The sequence below is a fragment of the Crocuta crocuta genome, unplaced genomic scaffold (assembly GCF_008692635.1).
Source record: "Crocuta crocuta isolate KB4526 unplaced genomic scaffold, BGI_CrCroc_1.0 scaffold334, whole genome shotgun sequence".
NCBI lineage: Eukaryota > Metazoa > Chordata > Mammalia > Carnivora > Hyaenidae > Crocuta > Crocuta crocuta.
The window spans coordinates 5,344,402-5,366,122 of record NW_027533260.1 but is presented as its reverse complement, the minus strand read 5'-3'; the positions used below and the strand labels follow the sequence as shown (position 1 = coordinate 5,366,122).

The following is a 21,721-nucleotide window of genomic DNA, read 5'->3' as shown; positions in this document are numbered from 1 at the left end:
CTGTCCCTTCTTCTCTCTTAGCCTCAGTGTCCCCATCTGCCAAGTGTGTGGGGGGTGTCCTGCCCACCTTGCTGACTTCACAGATCACATGAGATAAGGGGAGCAGGTAAACTGCTTTCTGAGGAGCAAAGGTCTGGCTGCCAGGAGCCACTCCCTGAGAGTGGAGGAGGAGGAGAGGTCTGGCAGCGGGGCAGGCTAGCACTGAGAAGTCTGCGACCAGCAGCAAGCTGCCCTCCCCCGCGGTGCGAGCCCAGCCTCGCTTGCCCACTCCAGCCTCCCCTCTTCCTGCCTATGGAACGATGGGAGGTGTGTTTGGGTTCTTTCCCGGCCCCTTTCAGGACTGAGCTTCCCTGAGGTGGCGACAGAGGGCTTCCCCAGCATTACTGTTACTCTCCACTCAGGGGGCGAGTCTGGGACGGTGGGTGGGCGTTGCTGCAGGCCTGGGCCCGGATGCAGAGCAGGTGGGTGCCTGGAGGCGAAGGATCGACTTCCTTGGACCTTCAGATACTCACCAGTATAGAACCTTGGGGCTCTATGGTGGCCTTTGGGGAGGGAACACCCCCACATTCCATTTAGAATCTTGGATGTTGACTCCCCCCCCCCCCACCATGATAAGACCTTTGGTTTCCCTGGGTCCCCAACGATGCTTTATACTTCCTGACCTAAATGTTTTCTAGAAGGCTCTTGAGGGTACCCTGACCCTGGGGCTCCAATACTGGAGGCTGAAGGGGAGGGGGCGGCCCAGAAAGATAAGACAGGGGCGGGGGTTTGGTACCCCGGGGAGTTGGAGTCCAGTTTCCCAGGATGGAGGAAGGTGGAAAGGGAGGGGTTTCCCTGAGGGGATGGGGTTAGGGAAACTGTCTTAAAAGATGAAAGTCTTGACTACTTTCTGGACCTCACCTTTCTCTTTCTCTTTCTCTTTCTCCCACAGATGAATTGGGTGAGTATCAGAGGTCTGGGGGCAGGTCTGGGGAGAGGCTGAGGAGTCCTAAGAGCTCACAGGGCGGAGTGGGGGGGGAGTCTTGGCCTCCCTTGCTGTTGGGCAGGGGGAGGGTCACAGCGTGACTTCCAGGACTGCCAGGGGATTTTAAGGGTCACGTTCCCAAGGTATTAGCAGTACTTGATGCCTCGGAAAGACTCCACACTCAGCTGCCTTTCGTGTTAGCATTACCTTGACTGTTAATTCTTTCAGCGAGTTGTACCGAGCACCCGCATGTGCCAGGCACTGTTGTGGGCACCAGGGACTCAACCACAAACCAAACAGTGTCCCCACCCTCCCCTGGAGCTGACACTCTAGCGTAGGAGACAGTCGGAAAAGGAATAAATGAACAAGATCATGTCCAGTGGGGCTAAGGGCTGTGAAGGAAATAACACGGAGAGGAGCAGATTTGAAGGTGCACATTAGATTGATCCCTTTCTGAAGAGGTGACATTTGTGACCAGAAGGATGAGAAGCTAGTGAGGGCTGAACGGAACAGGCAATATGGGGAGCAAGCACGGCCCCTCAAAGAGGGTCAGACTTGCCGGGAGCAAGCAAGAGAAAAGAGCTAGGTGACAGGGAGGTGGTGGGAGGCACAGGTCCACAGGTACCAGTCCATGCAAGGCTTTGGGGCAGGAGTCTGGAGGGGTCCAGGGTGTCGGTTTTTTTGTTTTTTGTGGGTTGTTTTTTTTCCCCTGAGATGAATAGAGTTTGGGTGGTGGTGGTGGCGGGGTTATACTGGGAAGATATTGCCTTCGGCTAGAAGGGAGATGGGAGCCATGGGGGTGGGGGACAGGATCTGACCTAAGATACCCCTGGCTGTGCGTGGGGGGCAGGCTGGAGGAGCTGAGGTGGCGGGGAACAGAAGCAGGGGTTCAGAGGGGAGCCCCTGAGGGTGGACCAGAATGGAGGCAGGGGTGTGGGGAGAAGCGTAAATATGTATTTGAGGCAAGAGGCAGAGAAGTTCAAGGATAAGGAAACAGATGTGGGATGGTGAGCAGCCCACAAAGACGTGCACCCTTCCAGCTGGAGCACTTGGTAGATGCTGGTGCTGCTGAGATGGGAATGGCTGGGGCAGAGCAGTTGTTACTCGTGCTATTATTAAACAGGGCGCACCTGTTACCTGGCGCTACCTTTATCCAGGTGAGAGGGGACAGAGACTTGAATTCAGGTGTTATTAGGGAGGGGCGTGAACGTGAGCGTTCAGGAGAAGGAGAAACCGGGCAGTCCCCCGGGGTTTCTGGCTTCAAGAACTGGGAAGCTGTTTGCAAGGCGGGGTAGGAGCTTGTTTTGTGTTGGGGGCCAAGGCCCCCGCACTTGGCCCGCAAGAAATATGTTTTATTTCGTTTTCTTTTTTGAATGTCTTATTTATTTTTGAGAGAGAGACCGAGACAGAGCACAAGCAGGGGAGGGGCAGAGAGAGGGGGAGACACAGAATCCGAAGCAGGCTCCAGGCTCCGAGCGGTCAGCACAGAGCCCGTCAGGGGGCTCGAACTCATGAACTGTGGGATAATGACCACAGCCGAAGTGGGAGCTCAACCGATTGAGCCACCCAGGCGCCCCACGAAATGTGTTTTGAAGAAATGAANCCTGGGCCGGATCCTGCCCCCGGCCCCGGGCCCCGGGCCGCGGCCGCACCTGGTCATCACGGAGCAGCCCAAGCAGCGCGGCATGCGCTTCCGCTACGAGTGCGAGGGCCGCTCGGCCGGCAGCATCCTCGGGGAGAGCAGCACCGAGGCGAGCAAGACGCTGCCCGCCATCGAGGTGGGGCCCGGGCTGGGGTCTCGCGGCGCCCCGCCCCCGGGGTCCGCGGGCGTGTGTTCCGCGCGTACTTGATGGGGGTTACTGTTATTGCCGTCGCTGTTGTTGGAGCGGATCAGAGTAGCACCCGGCCCCAGATTCAAAAGGACGTTCCAAGGGAGACCTTCTTCCTGGCGGCGGGCAGTGTGGACGGAAACTACCATGGGCGGGGAAAGGCGGGGCCGCCTCCCGGTCCACAAGGGAGGTCGTAATAACGCGAGCGGCCAAGTTGGGATGAATTCGCGTTCTGCCCTTTACTAGCTGTGCCGCCTCGGGCTGGTTATTCAGTCCCTCTGTGCCTCAGCTTCCTTCTCTACAAAATGGGAGAATAATAATAATCATAGTAACGAACCACCCGGAGTTGTTGGGAGGCGGGAATGAGTTAATTACACGCGCCAAGGGCCTCCGACATGGCATGTGCTCTGTGGAGACGAACTGCTCGTCTTACCGGTGTTTCGATCACTGCCATCCATCGGGACTCACAGGCCTGGCCATATGCCAGCCTCTGGGCAAAAAGACGGATGTGTGAGGTTATCCCTCGCAGCCTTGGATAAAGAAGTGGAAACTGCAGCCTTCATCAGCAAGGCACTGGGGAAATAATCCTGTGAACATCTACACATTGGAATCCTAGGCAGCCATGACAAGTGTATTTGTGTGTGTCTGTGTGTCCCTAAATATAAACATGCAGTTAGTTAACACAGAAAAAGTTTTAAATGAAGCCCTCCGTTAACATACTGATGCGAAACCGTCTCCAAGATATATGAATAACCCCCCTCCCCCAAAAGCCACAGAATTCTTTGCAGGGGATTATACTACCTTTTGTGTTAAGAAGAGGGACAAGTACCAGGGCACCTGGGTGGCGAGCTTCGGCTCAGGTCATGATCTCACGGTTCTGGGTTCGGGCCCCGCGTGGGGCTCTGTGCTGACAGCTCGGAGCCTGGAGCCTGCTTCAGATTCTGTGTCTCCCTCTCTCTCTGCTCCTCTCCCGCTCACCCTCTGTCTCTCTCAAAAAGAAATAAATATTAAAAAAAATTTTTTTAAAGAGAGGGAAAAATAAGATTCTACATTTGTGTTTGCTACATGCATCTTTATTTTGTTTTAAAGTTTATTTATTTATTTATTTAAGAGAGAGAGAGAGAGAGAGAGAGAGACAGAGGGTGCAAGTGAGCTAAGGGCAGAGAGAGAGAGAGGGGAGCAAAGCTCACCTGAAGCAGAGCTCATCCAAAGGGGGGCTTGGGTTCACCAGAAGCGGGGCACGAACTCCCCCCTTGCGGGCTTGAGCACACGAATCCAATCGTGAGATCATGACCTGAGAGCCCAGGTCCAGTGCTTAACCGACTGAGCCACCCAGCCGCCCCCATTTTAAAGTTTTAAATCATATGGCTCAAAACTTTTAAAAGGTAAAGATTCGTATTAATTTAACAGAAATTAAATTAAATTAAACTTAATAAATTAAAATGAACAAAAATACGCCACTCCTACCTCCAGGCTCCAGGTTACCCCCCTCCCCCCCCCGAGGTAACCATTCTTATCAATATGTCATGTATTGTTCCGGAAGCAGTTTATGATTATACAGGCAAATACGTACATACTATGTACAATCCCCCCTCCCTTTGTGCATAGAGTACATGTATGTATATGTGTGTGTCTATGTACTGTTCTGCACAGTGGTTTTTTTGCTTAAGACTATGTCTTGGAGCTCGGCTACCCTCAGCCTATCTAAAGCTGTCTCACTCTCTACCCCTGTGCCTGTTGCATGGATGGGGGATCATTTACCCTGCAGGCCCTCTCCTGGGGGGTGTTCGGGTCGTTTCCCATCTCCTAGTATAAGCAACGCTGTAGAGAACGACTCGGCTCATCTATATTATTACCTTCACGTCACTGAAATAACTCCTGGACGTGGACTTGCTGGTTGGTCTAAGGCAGCCTGACAGACACTGGCAAATGGCCCGCCGTGAGGTTGTGCCCACGGCTGTTTCTCCTGACTGGTGTCTGTCTGAGAGGCAAGATCCCTCCCAGTGCAGAGCCCTCCTGTGCTTCTGGATCTTTGTCCGAGTACTTATTGAACCTGAGCCATGGATGAATCACTCCACGAGCCCCAGGTTCCGGCCCAAGCCAGTCCGTGGCTTCTAGCCTCCTCCCTGGCCAGCAGCTCCCGGTGTCCTCCAGATTTCCCCCGACAAGGGAGACAGAGGGCCCTGTTAAATTGCACGTCTGCCCTTCTCCCCTGCTCAAAGCCCTCTCTTGGCTCCCCAGGCTCTCACTCTCTGACTCCCGCTGCCTGTTCCCACCCAGCCCCTCCTCACTTCCCACCCTGAAGCCACTAGGACTTTGCCCACAGCCCACTGACCGCCTTCACGCGAGGCCTCCTGCCTCCCCCCACCATGGGAATTGATACTCACAGGTTTATTTGGGTGATTAACAGAGCAACCCTGTCCTTCCCCCAGCCTGCAGGAAGCAGGCAACATAGTGCTTATAGATTTGGATTTGAGAGTCAGAAAGACGTGGGTTTGAATCTTACCAGCCGTGTGAATTGCGGTTAGTCCGGTGCTCCTGAATGGAGCTGGAGCTCCCCACCGCTCCCCTAGCGGACGCTCCCTTCACCCCGCTGAGTAGTTCTTATTTGATTTGGCTCCAGGCATTGTGGCCAAAAGCAGCATCCAGGGCGGAACATTCTGCTGGAAAGAATGGTTTACTCTGAAATGTACATTCCATCACCAGATTTTCAGGAATGGGGCAAATGCAGGGCATAGAGAGAGATTTTTGTAGCCCCTTATTTATCTTTAACGATGTTGTCTATTTTTCCAGTTGACGGGGGACTTTTTTTCAACTTTTCATCTCGACTCTTTCTTTTGAAAAGTTAAAAACCTACATGCAATAGACAAGAACATTGCAGTGAATGACTTTTGCCTTATTTGCTTTCTGTCTTTCTCTCCCTTTACATAGACATGTATAGAGGGAGATTTAAAAGTAAGTTGGAGATATACTCCACCCATAACGTTTCGGTGTATATCCGTCAAGAACAAGGATGTTTTCCTACAGTGTAGGACCTGTGTAATCATAATATCATCATCACGCTCTAGAAACTTAATGTCCTCCACGGGTATTATCTAATATTAAGTCCATGTTCTAATTATCCCTCAAATGTTCTTTTTTCTTTCTTCCCCACTTGAGAGAGAGAAAGAGAGAACAAGCTGGGGAGGGACAGAGAGAAAGGGGGACAGAGATTGAAAGCAGGCTCTCTGAGCTGTCAGCACAGAGGCTGATGTGGGGCTCGAATCCACAAACTGTGAGATCATGATCTGAGCCGAAGGTGGATGCTCAACCAGCTGAGCCACCCAGGTGCCCCTGTTCTTTTTTCTTTATAAGGATTTTATTTTTAAGTACTCTCTTCACCCAGCATGGGGCTTGAACTCACAACCCCCAGATCAAGAGTCACGTGCTCCGCTGATGACGCTAGCCTGGTGTCCCCCAGATATTCTTGAGAGCTGTTGTTTTTGTTGTTCACTTGTCTAATATTCAGTCCAGGATCCCATGCTGCATTTAGTTGTCAGGCTTGCGATTGTCTGAATGTTTGTGTCCCCCCTAAACTATATCCCTTGTGCTCCTGATCCCCAGTGTGATGGCATTAGAAGGTAGGGCCTTTGAGGGGCACCTGGGTGGCTCAATCAGTGGGCGTCTGCCTCTTCATTTCAGCTCAGGTCATGATCCCCAGGTCATGAGATCTAGCCCGCGTTCGGCTCCGTGCTGGTCACTGAGTTTGGAGCCTGCTTGAGATTCTCTCTCCCTCTCTCGCTTTACTCCTAATCCCCTACCCCTCAAAATAAAGAAACTTAAAAAAAAGAAGAAGAAGGTAGGGCCCTTGTGAAGTGCTGAGGTTATGGGAGCAGAGCGCTGGTGAGTGGGGTTGATGATTTTGTAAGAGACTCCGGAGAGCTTGCTGGCCCCTCCCAGCCACCCGGTGAGGTGAGGTGGACATCTCCGGAAGTCAGGGCTGGAAGAGAGGCCTCCCCAGAGCCTCGCCCCCCCGCCCCTCCCAGAACAGCGAGAAATAAATTACTGTTGCTTAGATGCAGTCCAGTTCATGTGTTCTGTTATAGCAGCCAGGACAGACTAAGATGGATGTCCTTAGTGCCTTTTTTCCTTTGTAATGTTTGTTTATTTTCGAGAGCAGGGGAAGGGGCAGAGAGAGGCAGGGACATTGGATCGGAAGCGAGCTCTGTGCCTGATAGCAGAGAGCCCAATGCGGGGCTTGAACTCACGAACCATGAGCTTGTGACCTGAGCCCAAGTCGAAGGCTTAACCGACTGAGCCACCCAGGCGCCACTGTCTTTCAGGTCTTTTGACCCGAGTTAGTTTCTCAGCCTGACTTCATGCTTTGGAGCGTGGACACTTTGGGGGACAGATCTCTCGTCGAATGTCCCACATTCTGTGCTTGTTGACGGTTTCCAGATGAGATCAGGCTGTGCGTTTTGGCGGCAGTGCCCCGCTGGTGATGCTGTGGCTTTCTCGGTGTCTCACATCAGGAGACATGAGGTGGCAGTTTGTCCCCATCTCAGTGATGCCGCGTCAGATCCTGTGGTGAAGGCAGTGGATTAGTCTGCTCAGGCTGCCATTACAAAATACCACAGACTGGGCGGCTTGAATAACAGACATGTATTGTCCTCACGGCTCTGAAGGCTGGAAGTCCAAGATCAAAGTACCAACAGATTTAGTTTCCTCTAAGGTCTCACTCCTTGGCTTGCAGACAGCTTCTGTCTCTGTGTCCTTACTCATCTGGTGTCTCTTTGTGCGTCCAAATTACTTTAATTTTTTTTTTTTTGAGCGAGAAAGCATGGGGGAGGGGGAGAGAGAGAGGATCACAAGCAGTTTCCGTGCTTCAGTGCAGAGCCTGACACGGGGCTCGAACTCACAAACCATGAGATCATGAGCTGAGCCGAAATCAAGAGATGGAAGCTTAACTGCCTGAGCCACCCAGGCGCCCCTAAATTACCTCTTCTGGAGGTTAGGGCTCCAACATGAATCGCAGGGGGGTGCCCTTAGCCCATCCCAGCTAGTGACCAGCGGGCTGTTTCGTTTAAAAGGTATAGCGTTCCTTTGTAATTAGCAGCTTACCTGTGGGGTGATGCTTGGAAGCCGTGTTTCCCCTGCAACACTTTCTTTCTAGGCCTTTCCAGGCAGTTCTGGCTTGGTGTTGGGTTTGGTTTTCAGAGAGTTAGAACAGTAAATATCGAACAACCTGGCTCCGACTCTGGATTCAGTATTTTTATTCCCATCTTTCGGAGGAGGAAACCGAGGCTCAGAGAGGGGAAGTTACTTGCTCAGGGGCACACAGCAATTTGACCGTAGTAATTACTAAGCACTCCTGTGTGCCAGGTGCTTCCTAATACCCATTTTATAGATAAAGGCAGAATAGAGAGGCTTGTGCAGATGGCCATTGATGGAGCCTAGATTTGGTGCCAGGTCTGGCTTATTCCTAGGCTTCATGTGACATCTTTGAAGCTTTCAGCTCTGTGGTTCTTTTTTTTTTTAATTAATGTTTTATTTATTTCTAGGGGAGAGAGAGAGAGAGAGAGAGAGAGACAGCGTGAGCAGGGGAGGGTCAGAGAGAGAGGGAGTCACAGACTGAAATAGGCTCCAGGCTCTGAGCTGGCAGTCAGCACAGAGCCCGATGCGGGGCTCGAACCCACGAACCGCGAGATCATGACCTAAGCGAAAGTCGGACGCTTAACCGACTAAGCCACCCAGGCGCCCCTCAGCTCTGTGGTTCTGATGAATCCTGAGACTTGACTCTGAGGTGTTCTGAATCTCCTAATATTACGGTGGGGAGCTGGTTAAAGGAATAGTTTTAGCTCCATCTGACTCAGTGGAGTTTATGTACAATATTACATCTCTCTACTCATAATCCCCCCCCAAATCCATAACGCCCAACTTTTTGTTTTGTTGTGTTTTNGAGCATGAGTGGGGGAGGGCCAGAGAGAGAGGGAGACACAGAGTCTGAAGCAGGCTCCAGGCTCTGAGCTAGCTGTCAGCACAGAACCCGACGTGGGGCTCGAACCGAACTGTGAGATCATGACCTGAGCTGAAGTCGGACACTTAACCAACTGAGCCACCCAGGCGCCCCTAAGCACCTTCATTTCAATATGGAAATGCTGAGGCACAGCTTCAAGGAATCCTAAGGAAGGTGGCAGTCACTTGTTAGTTAATGCAGTGGCCCCGCAGCAGGCAGCCTGACCCAATCAGGTGGAGTTAGTGAATTAAATGCCACTCGGCCAGCAGCCACCATTGCAGCTGGTGATGGGATCTTCCAAAGCGGCAAACGACCCTGTCTAAACAAAATCCGCCCTTCCCTCAGTTAACCTGGTGGCCGCAGTCCTTGAAAATGCAGTGTAATTTCTTTTTTTAATGTTTGTTTATTTTTGAGAATGGGAAAGACTGAGCACGAGTGGGGGAGGGGCCGAGAGACAGGGAGACACAGAATCTGAGCTGTCAGCACAGAGCCCGACGCAGGGCTCGAACTCACAAATGAGTGAGATATGACCTGAGCCGAGGTCGGGCACTCAATCAGTTGAACCACCCAGGCGCCCCCAAAATTCAGTGTATTTTTAAGTTACGGGAAAAAGGACTGTATATGGAAAACAGCTAGATTCTGGCTGTGATCATTCCAAACAGGTTTGTGGCCCACGTGAATGTAGGCGGGATGATCAGAGTCTTGCAGGACTTGTGTGGTCCGCCCCTGGATTTCCGGGCTGTGGCTTAGCGTGTGTGACTCTGGCTACTGCCTGTGGTGGGTCCCCATCACCGAGTCAATCGGTATCAGCCCCCAATATCCCAAATGCCCCCTAGAGGGCAGTACTCCCCCGCAGAGATGCATTCTTTCATGGTCTTTCATAGGGAAGGGCTTTAGAAGTTCAGAGCAGGCTTTACAGGGTCTTTGATGCCCAGTGACCCAGGGGAGCCAGGGGGATCTGGGCTGCGTCTAAAGAGCCGGTTTCTATCTGCTGCTGCCATGTGACCGCTGAACAAGAATTCCAGCCCCAGTTGCCTCAACTTCCGTTTTCTTTAAAGAGAATCTGGAAATCCGGAATAGCGTGTTTCGTGTTTTTAAAATGCAGGCACCACATTTGCAGTTTTCCCAAATTGGAACAAAATTATTTTAGTCTTTTTTTTTTTGTAGTTTAAAATTTTTTTTATTGAGGTATGATTTATTTTACTTTATTTTTAATGTTTATTTTTGAGAGAGAGACAGTGAGAGCCAAGGAGAGGCAGAGAGAGAGAGAGGGAGACACAGAATCTGAAACAGGCTCCAGGCTCCTAGCTGTCGGCACAGAGCCCGACGCGGGGCTCGAAGTCACGAACTGTGAGATCGTGACCTGAACTGAAGTCAGACACTTAACCGACGGAACCACCCAGGTGCCCCAAGGTATAATTGATACATACAAAATTGCACATATTTAATGCATACATTTTGCTGAGTTTGGATGAAACTTTTTTTCATGTTTCATGTTTTTAATGTTTATTTATTCTTGAGGCAGAGACAGAACACGAGTGGGGGAAGGACAGAGAGAGAGGGGGACACACAGAATCTAAACCAGGCTCTGGGCTCTGAGCTGTCAGCACAGAGCCCGACGCGGGGCTCGAACCCATGAACCATGAGATCATGACCTGAGCTGAAGTCGGACGCTTAACTGACTGAACCACCCAGACGCCCCCTTTCCGTTTTTTTTTCTTTTTAAAAATCAAGTTGCAATTGATCGAATCTTATGCGTACAGCTCTATACATTTTCACAGACATAGACACTGTGTCATTACCAGCGGGGTCCATATATATTATTTGTTCGATTATCACCCAAATACGATGCCTGTCTTTTTCTTGTCTTTCACAACACTCAGTTTTTGACCCGATGACCCAACATTTGGGCTCATTGGAGGCCTCACGGTGAGACTCAGGTGACGGGCTTCTGGAGGGCTGTCACAGCAGCGGTGTGGTGCCTTCCCTGTGTACCCCGTCAGGGGGCCCAAGTCATTGTGGCCCAGTGTTGGTGATGCTGAGCTTGATCTGGTTTACATGGCGCCCAGTGGGGTTTCCCCTGCGAAGGTGCTTTTTTCCCCTGGTCATTTGTAAGTTCTCTGTGGGCCATACTCGGAGTCCCTGTGCGCACCCAAGTTTCTGAAAATAGTGGCCAATCTGGGGGACAGCTATCGTGTGATGAGGCCTGCAGGCCACCAGGCGGAAGCCTCTGGCTTACGATCCGGGAGGGGCCTTAAGCAACCCCCCTTCCTTCATCCCTGGAGGGGAGAAGGTTGGGAAGCTACCGGAGGAGGCCCCAGGGAGTGTGGATGAGTGCAGGTGTCTGCGATGGGGCCCCCAAAGTGCACCTGTCTCCTGCAGCTCCGGGACTGTGGAGGGCTTCGGGAGGTGGAGGTGACCGCCTGCCTGGTGTGGAAGGACTGGCCTCACCGGGTCCACCCCCACAGCCTCGTGGGGAAAGACTGCACCGACGGCGTCTGCAGGGTGAGGCTCCGGCCTCACGTCAGCCCCCGGCACAGGTACTTGACCCCTGACCCCTAGCCCTGTACCTTGGGTAACAGAGATCCGGAGGGGCTGAAGATTGCCCAAAGACGCCTTAGGAAAAGGGGCCGCTTGGCCAGATTCTCCCCACTACATTTCCCAGATGGGGAGACTGAGGCCAGGCCCTCCCACACACCCATTCACACACATTATATGTATCCCCATTTTGTAGAGGTGGAAACCGAGGCACGGGGAGGTGAAGGAGCCCAGGTAGCTGATGGCAAAGCTGGGATTGGACCCCAGACCCGACTTAACTGCAAGGATCATTCTTTCTTTCCCTTTATAATTTATAATAAATAAAAACTAAAAGCTTCAAAAAGATTATGGGGAGCCTGGGTGGCTCAGTCGGTTAAGCGTCCGACTTTAGCTCAGGTCATGATCTCATGGTTCCTGGGTTCGAGCCCTGAGTCAGGCTCTGTGCTGACAGCCAGCTCAGAGCCTGGAGCCTGTTTCAGATTCTGTGTGTGTGTGTCTCTCTCTGACCATCCCCTGCTCACACTGTCTCTCTCTCTCAGAAATAAATAAAAAGCATTAAAAATTTTTTAAAAGGTTGTACAGTGAAGAATAAACTCCCTCCCATCTTTGGTCTTTCAGGTATCAGTATCCCTTCCTAGAGGCAGTTAAAAATATGCTACACACACATTTTTTTCTCCCCTTACAAGTGGTAACGGACATTTGTACCTCAGTTTTGAGAATTAAAAAATTTTTTTCTTTAATGTTTATTTATTTTTGAGAGAGAGAGATAGAATGTGAGCAGGAGAGGGACAGTGAGAGAGGGAGACACAGAATCTGAAGCAAACTCCAGGCTCTGGTTTAGTTGTCAGCATAGAGCCTGATGCGGGGCTCGAACCCACAAACCGTGAGATCATGCATGACCAGAGCCAGAGTCGGACACTTAACTGACTGAGCCACCCAGGCACCCCAAGAATTTTTTTTTAAATGTTTATGTATTTTGAGAAAGAGAGAGAGAGAGCGCGCGAGCGAGCTGGGGAGAGGCAGAGGGAGAGAGGGAGACACAGAATCCAAAGCAGGCTCCAGGCTCTGAGCTGTCAGCACAGAGCCCGATGTGGGGCTCGAACTCCCAAACATTGCAATCATGACCTGAGCCGAAATCGGACACTTAACTGACTGAGCCACGCAGGTGCCCCACTTGTACCTGATTTTTGTGTTCTAGTACATCTTGGAGATCACTCCTATAAGGCTCTAGAGCTGCCCTCTCCTTTTTCCTGGCTGCATAGAATTCTGAGGTACAGACAAACACAACTAATGGAACCAGTCTGCTAGTAATGGGCACTTAGGATGGACCTGTTGCTGATTGTGGTGTTTACACATATATCGTCTTTTCTCTAGGATCAATTCCTAGAAATGAAATTGCTGGCTCAGGTATACTTTCAACTTTTTACAGAAGGGCAAAAAAAAAAATCACACGTGAGCTCATGTGAGCAGAGATATTGTCTCTTTTGTTCCCGGAGGTGCCCCCACCCCCACCAGTGCCTAGCACAGTGCCTGGCACACAGTAGGTGCTCAGGAAATTTCTGTGGCATGAATGAATCCTGCCGTTTTGTCCTCCGATAGGTAAATTGCTGCAGCAGGTCCCCCCCCTCCCCCGCCGTAGGTGACAGGTGCTTGATTCTTATATTTTTTTAATTTTAAAAAATGTGTTTAATATTTTATTTCTTTTTGAGACAGAGAGACAGCATGAGAGAGAGGGAGGGGCAGAGAGAGAGGGAGACACCGAATCCAGAGCAGGCTCCAGGCTCCGAGCTGTCAGCACAGAGCCTGACGCAGGGCTCAAACCCATGAACTGTGAGATCATGACCTGAGCCGAAGTCGGAGGCTTAACCGACTGAGCCACCCAGGCGCCCCAACAGGGTGCTTGATTCTTGACAGCTTCCCCAGCGGAGAGCTTTATCCAACATTTTGATCCTTGCCGTGTTGATGAGTTTTTTATACATTGGCATCACATCAGTTTCAACTTGTAGCGTTCTCCCCCTGCAAGCAGGGGAGGGGCAGAGAGAGGGGGACAGAGGATCGGAAGGGGGCTCTGCGCTGACAGGCTGACAGCAGCGAGCCCGATGCGTGGCTCAAACTCACGAGCTGCAAGATCATGACCTGAGCCGAAGTTGGAGGCTCAACCAAGTGACCCCTCCCCCTGCATGCCCCGTAATTCACAGAGCTCCTCCTACAAATGAGGTTGGCCGGTGTCTTCATATGGTGAAGATCAGGTGCATTTCCAGGTGCTCTTGAGAATCCCCAATGCTCCTGAGGGGTTTAGACCCCAGGCCCCGCCTGATGCCGGGGTCCCCGAGACTGAGCCCCAGGCAGCACCTGTCAGAGTCCTCCTCTGGGTTCGGGCTCTAGCTGCCTATTCATGAGTCCCTCCCTTCCCGCATTCCGCCCCACTCCCCGATCAGCTTTAACAATCTGGGCATCCAGTGTGTGAGGAAGAAGGAGATCGAGGCCGCCATCGAGCGGAAGATTCAGCTGGGCATCGACCCCTACAACGGTGAGTCCCCGAAACTAGCCTGATTGTCTTGTCCCCCTGAACGCCTTGCCCTCTCTGCCACCCGGTCCCCTTACCTCACCCTCTCCGGTTTCCGCCATCTCCCCAGCCCTTCCCTCTCCGCCATCTTCCCCCTAGAGGCTCCACCGCCTCCCCTCAGCCTTCCCGCATCTCTCCCACAGCTGGGTCCCTGAAGAACCATCAGGAGGTGGACATGAACGTCGTGAGGATTTGCTTCCAGGCCTCATACAGGGACCAGCAGGGGCAGATGCGCCGGATGGACCCTGTGCTGTCTGAGCCTGTCTATGACAAGAGTAAGTGTGGGGTGCCGTGCATATTAGGAGTGTCATTGGCCAGATACTGGCAGGCCCCACATACAATGGCTTGGACCATTGCTCTTTATTTTTAAGTGTCTCATAATTTAGTCTGTTCGTGTTGATTTGGCTGCTTAGCGATATTAGGGCACTGGTTCAGCTCTGTGATTCCCTTGGTTGTGAGCTGGCGGCCACGGCTCCGGATACCATGTCTGTGTTCAAGGCATGATGGGCAGTGTCACCCTTTATGGTGTGCAGACTGTACACTGCCCAGCTGCGGTGGGCAGCATTTATTAGGTAGCCCATGGAAACGAGGGCTCTTAGTATTATAGAATACACAACCTGAACCACTGTACTAGGCAGTTCTAGGGGCAGCATGAGTAATAATACTTCTCTCTTTTATACAGAAAATAGTATATTCCCCAGAATTCTCCTGGTAGACTTCTACTTATGTCTCATTGGCCAGAACTTGGTCTCGTCGCCGCCCCCAGTTGCAAGGGAGTCTGGGAAAGCAAGTATTTAGATTTTCCATCCTCGACAGAGGGATATAGGTACGGAAGAGGAGTGGGAGTGGCTGTTAGGTTTTAGCAGCCTATTTGGACTCCCACAGCATCAAAATGAGGAGGGATTTTTTTTTTTTTAAGTTTATTTATTTTGAGAGCGAGAGGGAGGGGCAGAGAGAGAATCCCAAACAGGCTCCACGCTGTCAGCTCAGAGCCCGATGCGGGGCTCGATCTCACAAACTGTGAGATCGTGACCTGAGCCAAAACCAAGAGTCAACCGCTTCACTGACTGATCCGCTTCACTGACTGATCCACCCAGGTGCCCCCATATGGGAGGAATATTAATTCAGTCAGGGCTTCTATGGGCTCAAGTGACAGAATTCGAACCCAAATGAGCTGAGGAATCGATTCCTGTTCCGTTAACTCACAAGGTCCAAACGTAGTAAAGTGCTTCAGGTCTGGCTGAATCCAGGTGCTCAGTGATATCATTAGGAATCTGTCCCCTTCCAACTCTCAGCTGTACTTCCTCCAACTTAGGGTCATTTGTGGCAGGGCCCTCCCGTGGCGGGGGCAAAATGATGGTATGCGGCTGTGGGCTTACATTCGACCAGCTTGGAACCTCCACCCTATGCCTAAAGCGAGCTTCTCTTCCCCAGTATTTTTGGGTGGATTCTCAGGGCTTGCCCTCATTGGCCAGGCTTTGGTCACGTGCTCCTCTCTGACCAATCAGCTACGGCCAGAGGGAGGCCGTGCTTTAATTGGCCAGGTTTGGGGCATGTGATCACTGCTGAGCTAAGGGGTGGGTTCAGCCCAAAGAAACAGGTGCACACCTTCCTGAAAGGGCGGGGGGTGTTATCTTCCAGAAAAATTGAGGGGCCGTTAACAAAAGGGGGGCCAGGACTGCTGCCAGACAGGCCAAACGAGGGTCTCCACTATAGATTTCAGGCCACCATCCCTCCTCTAAGAATGGTCTCTGACCCTCGATCCGGCCGACTCTCCTCTGAAGTCCGACAGCCTCCCTTTCGGCTGGACACTCACCAGGCCTCCGCCTGGAGAACTTGCGCCTCTACATCGACCGCCCGGTCCGAGCATCATCTTTTCCGTGGACCACGGGCTCCAGACAGATCCCTGGCCTCTCCATTTCCCGCCTCTGCGTGGCCCAGGGTGGGCACCCACGGGGTACCTGCTAAGGGCCTGGCGACCGAATTCTCATCTTGCTTCCATCCCTCTTCCTCTCGCGCTGCCCCCAGAGTCCACAAACACGTCAGAGCTGCGGATCTGCCGAATTAACAAGGAGAGCGGGCCGTGCACGGGTGGCGAGGAGCTCTATCTGCTGTGCGACAAGGTGCAGAAAGGTGAGGGACCTGGGACAGCACCCTGGGCAGGGCGGGGTGGGCTGGGGTAGCCAGGGAGCTGGGAGGGGGACCGGGTGAGGAGGAGCTGGTCGGCCAGGGCGGCGGAGTCGAAGGATCCAGAACCCTGGTTCTGGAGTGTGGCTGAAACAGCTGACTGGTTCCTTGGCTCCCAGAGCCGCTCGCTTAGTCGTTCATGCAGAGATGGAGAGACGTGCGTGCGGCTCATGCTACGTGCCAGGCAGTGCCCGCCCTGGGGGGGTGCCAGGCAGTGCCCCGAGCGCCGCTGGGGGGCGTGGACTCTGATAGTAAGAATCTGGAGCTGCATAAATACTTTATGAGGCTATGCTCGCTACAGGAGAATGGAGATTGAGAGAAGTATCTCCCCCACTTCACCCATGTCTGTTCAAGTGTCCCTTTTTCAAATAGAGGGTTTCATAAAAAACGGGTGCGCACCGCGTTGCCCGGCTGGGGAGAGCTCTCCCTCCTACTCTATGCGTCTTTTCTGTATCCTTTGCATTTTCTATCACGTGACTCTGTTATAAATGACATCATCCCGACAGTAATAAAGAGCTAACGTTTATCTTGCTCTTACTGTATACCAGGCTCTCTTACAAGCACTTTGGTTTTTGTTTTGTTTTAATTTTTTTTAATGTTTATTTTTGAGAGAGAGACAGAGTATTAGAGGGGGAGGTGCAGAGAGAGAGGGAAGAGACCCCGAATCTGAAGCAGGCTCCAGGCTCTGAGCTGTCAGCACAGAGCCCGACTCGGGGCTGGAACCCACAAACAGTGACATCATGACCTGAGCTGAAGTCGGATGCTTAACCGAGCCACCCAGGACTCCCTCTTACAAGCACTTTGTATGCATCACTTGTTAGATCATCTAATTGCCTAACTGTTCTATGAAGTAGACCCAATCACGACCTCTATTTTATAGAGGAGGAAACTAAGGCATCGAAAGGTTAAATAACTTGCGCAGGTCACACAGCTAGGCAGGTAGAGACCGGATTTGAATCCACGTGGTCTCTGCTCCTAATCATTCTTCTGGGAGGAAACAGAAAAAAAGGATCGAGACAGAGAGCTGAAAAAAATTTCAGGAAGGTGGTGAAAAAGTAGTGTTTGGAGAAATACAATTCTGAGAAAGGAGCTAGGGAAGAATGGCTGGAAAGGTCGGCGGCACAATTTTACTCAGTGGGGTCAGGGAAGACCACTCTTAGGGTCTGTCATGGGAGCCATGAGGGATCTGTGTGACTCTCTGGGGAAGAGTGATTCAGCAGAGGGAACAGCCAGTGCAAATGCCCTGGGGTGGTAGCAGATCTCATTGTCAGAGGAACAGCAAGGAGGGGAGCAGAGTGGGAGAGCCCATCACAGCCTCAGGGATGCCGCTCAATCCTTTCTCAGACTGTGTGATTGAATAGTTAACATCTTTCTCCTCCATTGGGTTGTACAGGGCACGACCTAGGGTCAGTCAGCTGTGTCCCCAGAACTAGCCAGTCCAGAGTCAAGTACACATGCAGTTCTCAGGGAAAAAAAAAAAAATTGTACTTTTTTCTTTTTGGCCACAAGTTTCACTCTTTAAAAATTAAAGAGTGAATGTTTATTATTGCTTATTTATTTCTGAGAGAGAGCGAGAGCGTGCACGAAGGTGGGGTGGGGCAGAGAGAGGGAACAGAGGACCCGAAGCTGGCTCCACGCTGATAGCGGTGAGCCCAGTGCGGGGCTGGAACTCCCGAACTGTCAGATCATGACCTGAGCCGAAGTCAGACGCTCAACCAACTGAGCCACTCGGGCGCCCCTTAGTCTTAAAAAAAATTTTTTTTTAAACCGTTTGAAAGTGTACAATTCAGTGGCATTTCGCAGAGTCACAATAGGATGCCACCACCGCTATCTAGTTCCAGAACATTTTCATGCTCTGTGATATTGTATAAGCGGTCACTCTGTAGTCATCCCTCCCTAACCCCTGGCAGCCACTCATCAGTTTCTATTGGTAGATTTCCCTCTTCTGGACATTTCACATACGTGGAATCGTACAGTGCATGGCTTTTCATGTCTGGCTTCTTTCACTTAGCGTAATGTTTGCAGGATTCATCCATGTGGTAGTAAGTATCAGTGCTTCATTCCTTTTCATGACTGAATAATACCCCACTGTATAGACAGGTAATTCGTTTATCCATTTGTAAGTTGGTGGACATTTGGGTCTTTTACACCTTTTGACTATTCTTTTTCATTTAAAAAATTTATTTAAAAAAATTTTTTTAATGTTTATTTTTGAGACAGAGAGAGACAGAGCATGAGCAGGGGAGGGGCAGAGAGAGAGGGAGACACAGAATCTGAAACAGGCTCCAGGCTCTGAGCTGTCAGCACAGAGCCCGACGCGGGGCTCAAACCCATGAACTGTGAGATCATGACCTGAGCTGAAGTTGGACGCTTAACCGACTGAGCCACCCAGGTGCCCCAAAACTTATTTTTTAAGCACTTGAGTGTTTTTTTGTAAACCTAGATTTCTTACCTTTTTTTTTTTTTTTTAAGAGAGAGAGCGAGAGAGTGTGAGAGCACATGCAGAAGGGGAGGGGGACGGGGAGAGAGAGAGACTCCCAAGCAGGCTCCATTCTCAGCACAGAGCCTGATGCAGGTCTTTTTTTTTTTTTTTTTTAATGTTATTTATTTTTGAGACAGAGAAAGACAGAGTACTAGCAGGGGAGGGGCAGAGACAGAGGGAGACACAGAATCTGAAACAGGCTCCAGGCTCTGAGCTGTCAGCACAGAACCCAATGTGGGGCTTGAACCCACGAACTGTGAGATCATGACCTGAGCCGAAGTCAGATGCTTAACCGACTGAGCCACCCAGGCGCCCCTTGATGCGGGTCTTGATCCCACAAGGTGGGATCATGACCTGAATTGAAATCAAGAGTTGGACGCTCAACCAACTGAGCCACCCAGGTGCCCCTGTCTTTTAGTTATTTTTATTTTTTTATTATTTTTATTTTTTTTTAATTTTTTTTAAATGTTTTATTTATTTCTAGGAGAGAGAGAGAGAGAGAGACAGCATGAGCAGGGGAGGGTCAGAGAGAGAGACACACAGACTCTGAAACAGGCTCCAGGCTCTGAGCTGGCAGTCAGCACAGAGCCCGACGCGGGGCTCGAACCCACGAACCGCGAGATCATGACCTAAGCCAAAGTCGGACGCTTAACCGACTAAGCCACCCAGGCGCCCCTATTTTTATTTTTTTAAAGAGAGAGAGAAAGCATGTGCAGGAGAGGGTCAGAGAGAGAGAATCCCAGTGGGCTCTGCAACGCAGAGTCTGATGTGTGGCTCGATCCCACCACCCTGAGCCAAAATCAAGAGTCGGACGCTCAACTGGCTGAGCCACCCAGGCTCCCCCCACCTTTTGGCTATTAGGAAGTGTTGTTATGAACAGCCGGACATTTATGTAGAAGTTTTTGTGCCCAGGAGTGGGAGGTTCTTATAAAATTTTGAGTGAATGAGCAAATGGCAATTGAGTGGCTCTCCGTGCTGGGCCCTTGTGCCGGGCAGTGTTGGGACACAGCGGTGACAGACAGTCCCGGGTTCTGCTTTCGCAGGGCTCCCAGTTCAGTGGGGGAACAGGGAAGCAAACACAAATTCCAAATGTGAGCTGTGCTGAGACAGAACCAGACAAAGCACTAAGACTGAACAAGAAGACCAGACACAGACTGGAAGGCTTCCCTGAGGAGGTGATATTTGAGACAAGATCTGAGGAATGCCAAGGAGATTGTTAGGGTCCTGGGATTGGGGACCAGAGCAGGGAAACTGTTCCAGGTGTGTGCAAATAACTAGCGGCAGATGCGAGTCCAGATCACTGGCCAGTCTTGGGCTGGTGACTTCACCACCCTGAGCCTCCATTTCCTCCTCCCTAAAATGAGCTGGTGTTAGGATGAGATAGGATCTCCGCTATCCAAGAACTACACTGCAAAGGGTTAGTAATTACTGAGAATTCCTGAGTGCCAGGCCTGAAGCTTGTACTCTGTGTAAAGCTAATAAAAGCGATCATACTTAAGGCAGACTGAGCACATTTACTTGCTGTGATTTAATTAACCCTCCTACCAACCCTGTGAGGTAGGTACTTTGATTTTGCTTCTGTTCAGGTGAGGAAACTAGGTACAGAGAGATCAGGGTAACCCCCCTAGGCCCTTGGGAGCTGGTAGTGAAGAGCTCTAGCCCACGCGGGTTCCCATCTTGACTCCGCCCCTTGTTGGCTTGGTGACCTTGGACAAATGACTTCACCTCTCTGTGCCTTTGCTTCCTTCCTAAAGGTGCTTTTTTGCATTGCATTGTTGTGTGACTTAGAGGCAGTCCGTGTGCCTCCGATAAATATAAAGCCTCAGTAGATGGAATTAGACTGGGTGGCTCAGTTGGTTAAGCGTCCGACTCTGGCTCAGGTCATGATCTCGCGGTTTGTGGGTTCGAGCCCCGCGTCGGGCTCTGTGCTGACAGCTCAGAGCCTGGAGCCTGCTTCGGATTCTGTGTCTCCCTCTCTTTCTGCCCCTCCCCTGCTCATGCTCACTCTCTCAAAAACAAACATGAAAAAGCCTTAAAGTGGCTGTGTAGTTGATCTGAGACTATTATCCTTTGAAAGGCCTACTTAAAAGGTAGACCCTTGGCTGGCTTTTGGACACTTGGGTTTTGTTTTGTTTTAATTTTTTTAATGTTTTAGTTATTTCTGAGAGAGAGAGACAGCGTGAGCAGGGGAGGGGCAGAGAGAGAGGGAGACACAGAATCTGAAACAGGCTCCAGGCTCTGAGCTAGTTGTCAGCACAGAGCCCGACGCGGGGCTTGAGCCCACAAACCATGAGATCATGACCTGAGCCGAAGTCGGACGCTTAACCAACTGAGCCATCCAGGCGCTCCTGGACACTTGGGTTTTGAGAGGGCTCCCGCCATTCCCTGTGTTCAAACCGTTTATATGGACAGTGTGGTTCATGCCGAACCCCTGCTTTGCTTCTGGGAGTCTGGAATTTTGACATGTGTCAGGCAGACAGTTCTAGCGTCCAGTACAAACTCGGGTCATGCCGAGTCTCCAGTGAGCTTCCCTGACAGAGGGCGTTTTACAGGTGTTGTCCAAGTTCGTTACTGGGGGGATTTAGTGTGTCCTCTGCGACTCCGCTGGGAGAGGGCTCTTGGAAGCTTGTGACTGGTTTCCTCCGGACTTGACTCCAGGCACCTTTTCCCTTTACTGAGCATGCTCACTGTCTTCTTGCTATAATAAATCATAGCCATGAGTATAAGTATACGCTGAGTCCTGTGGGTCCCCTTAGTGAATCACTGAATCTGACAGCGGCCTGGGGGACTTCCGACACTGGGGGGATGTGAATCTTATCTGCCTCTCAGGTTGCTAAAAGGATGACATGGGATAATACATATAAAAAGAAGATACTCAGTGACCTGCACAGAGTAGGTGCTCAACAGGTTAGCTGCCACTATGATGAGTTTTATTCTTGAGATTATCAATATCGGGGGCACCTGGCTGGTTCAGCTGGTAGAGTGTGTGACTCTTTTTTTTTTTTTTAATGTTTTATTTATTTCTGAGAGAGAGAGAGACAGCGTGAGCAGGGGAGGGTCAGAGATAGGGAGAGACACAGAATCTGAAGCAGGCTCCAGGCTCTGAGCTGTCAGCACAGAGTCCGATGCGGGGCTCGAACCCACGAGCCGTGAGATCATG

At 51.2% G+C, this 21,721-nt stretch overlaps 1 protein-coding gene across 1 annotated transcript in view; it reads left to right on the top strand.

Moving 5' to 3' along the window:
- Nucleotides 1–2,567: 2,567 nt before the first annotated feature.
- RELB (RELB proto-oncogene, NF-kB subunit) overlaps nucleotides 2,568–21,721 on the top strand; it is a 23,542-nt gene continuing 4,388 nt past the window's right edge. Inside the window, exons 1-5 of the mRNA XM_077747037.1 lie at nucleotides 2,568–2,742; nucleotides 11,171–11,328; nucleotides 13,765–13,856; nucleotides 14,036–14,167; nucleotides 15,921–16,025. Of these exons, the coding sequence (XP_077603163.1) occupies nucleotides 2,650–2,742; nucleotides 11,171–11,328; nucleotides 13,765–13,856; nucleotides 14,036–14,167; nucleotides 15,921–16,025 (580 nt within the window). The 5' untranslated portion in view covers nucleotides 2,568–2,649. The remainder of the gene's footprint in view (nucleotides 2,743–11,170; nucleotides 11,329–13,764; nucleotides 13,857–14,035; nucleotides 14,168–15,920; nucleotides 16,026–21,721) is intronic.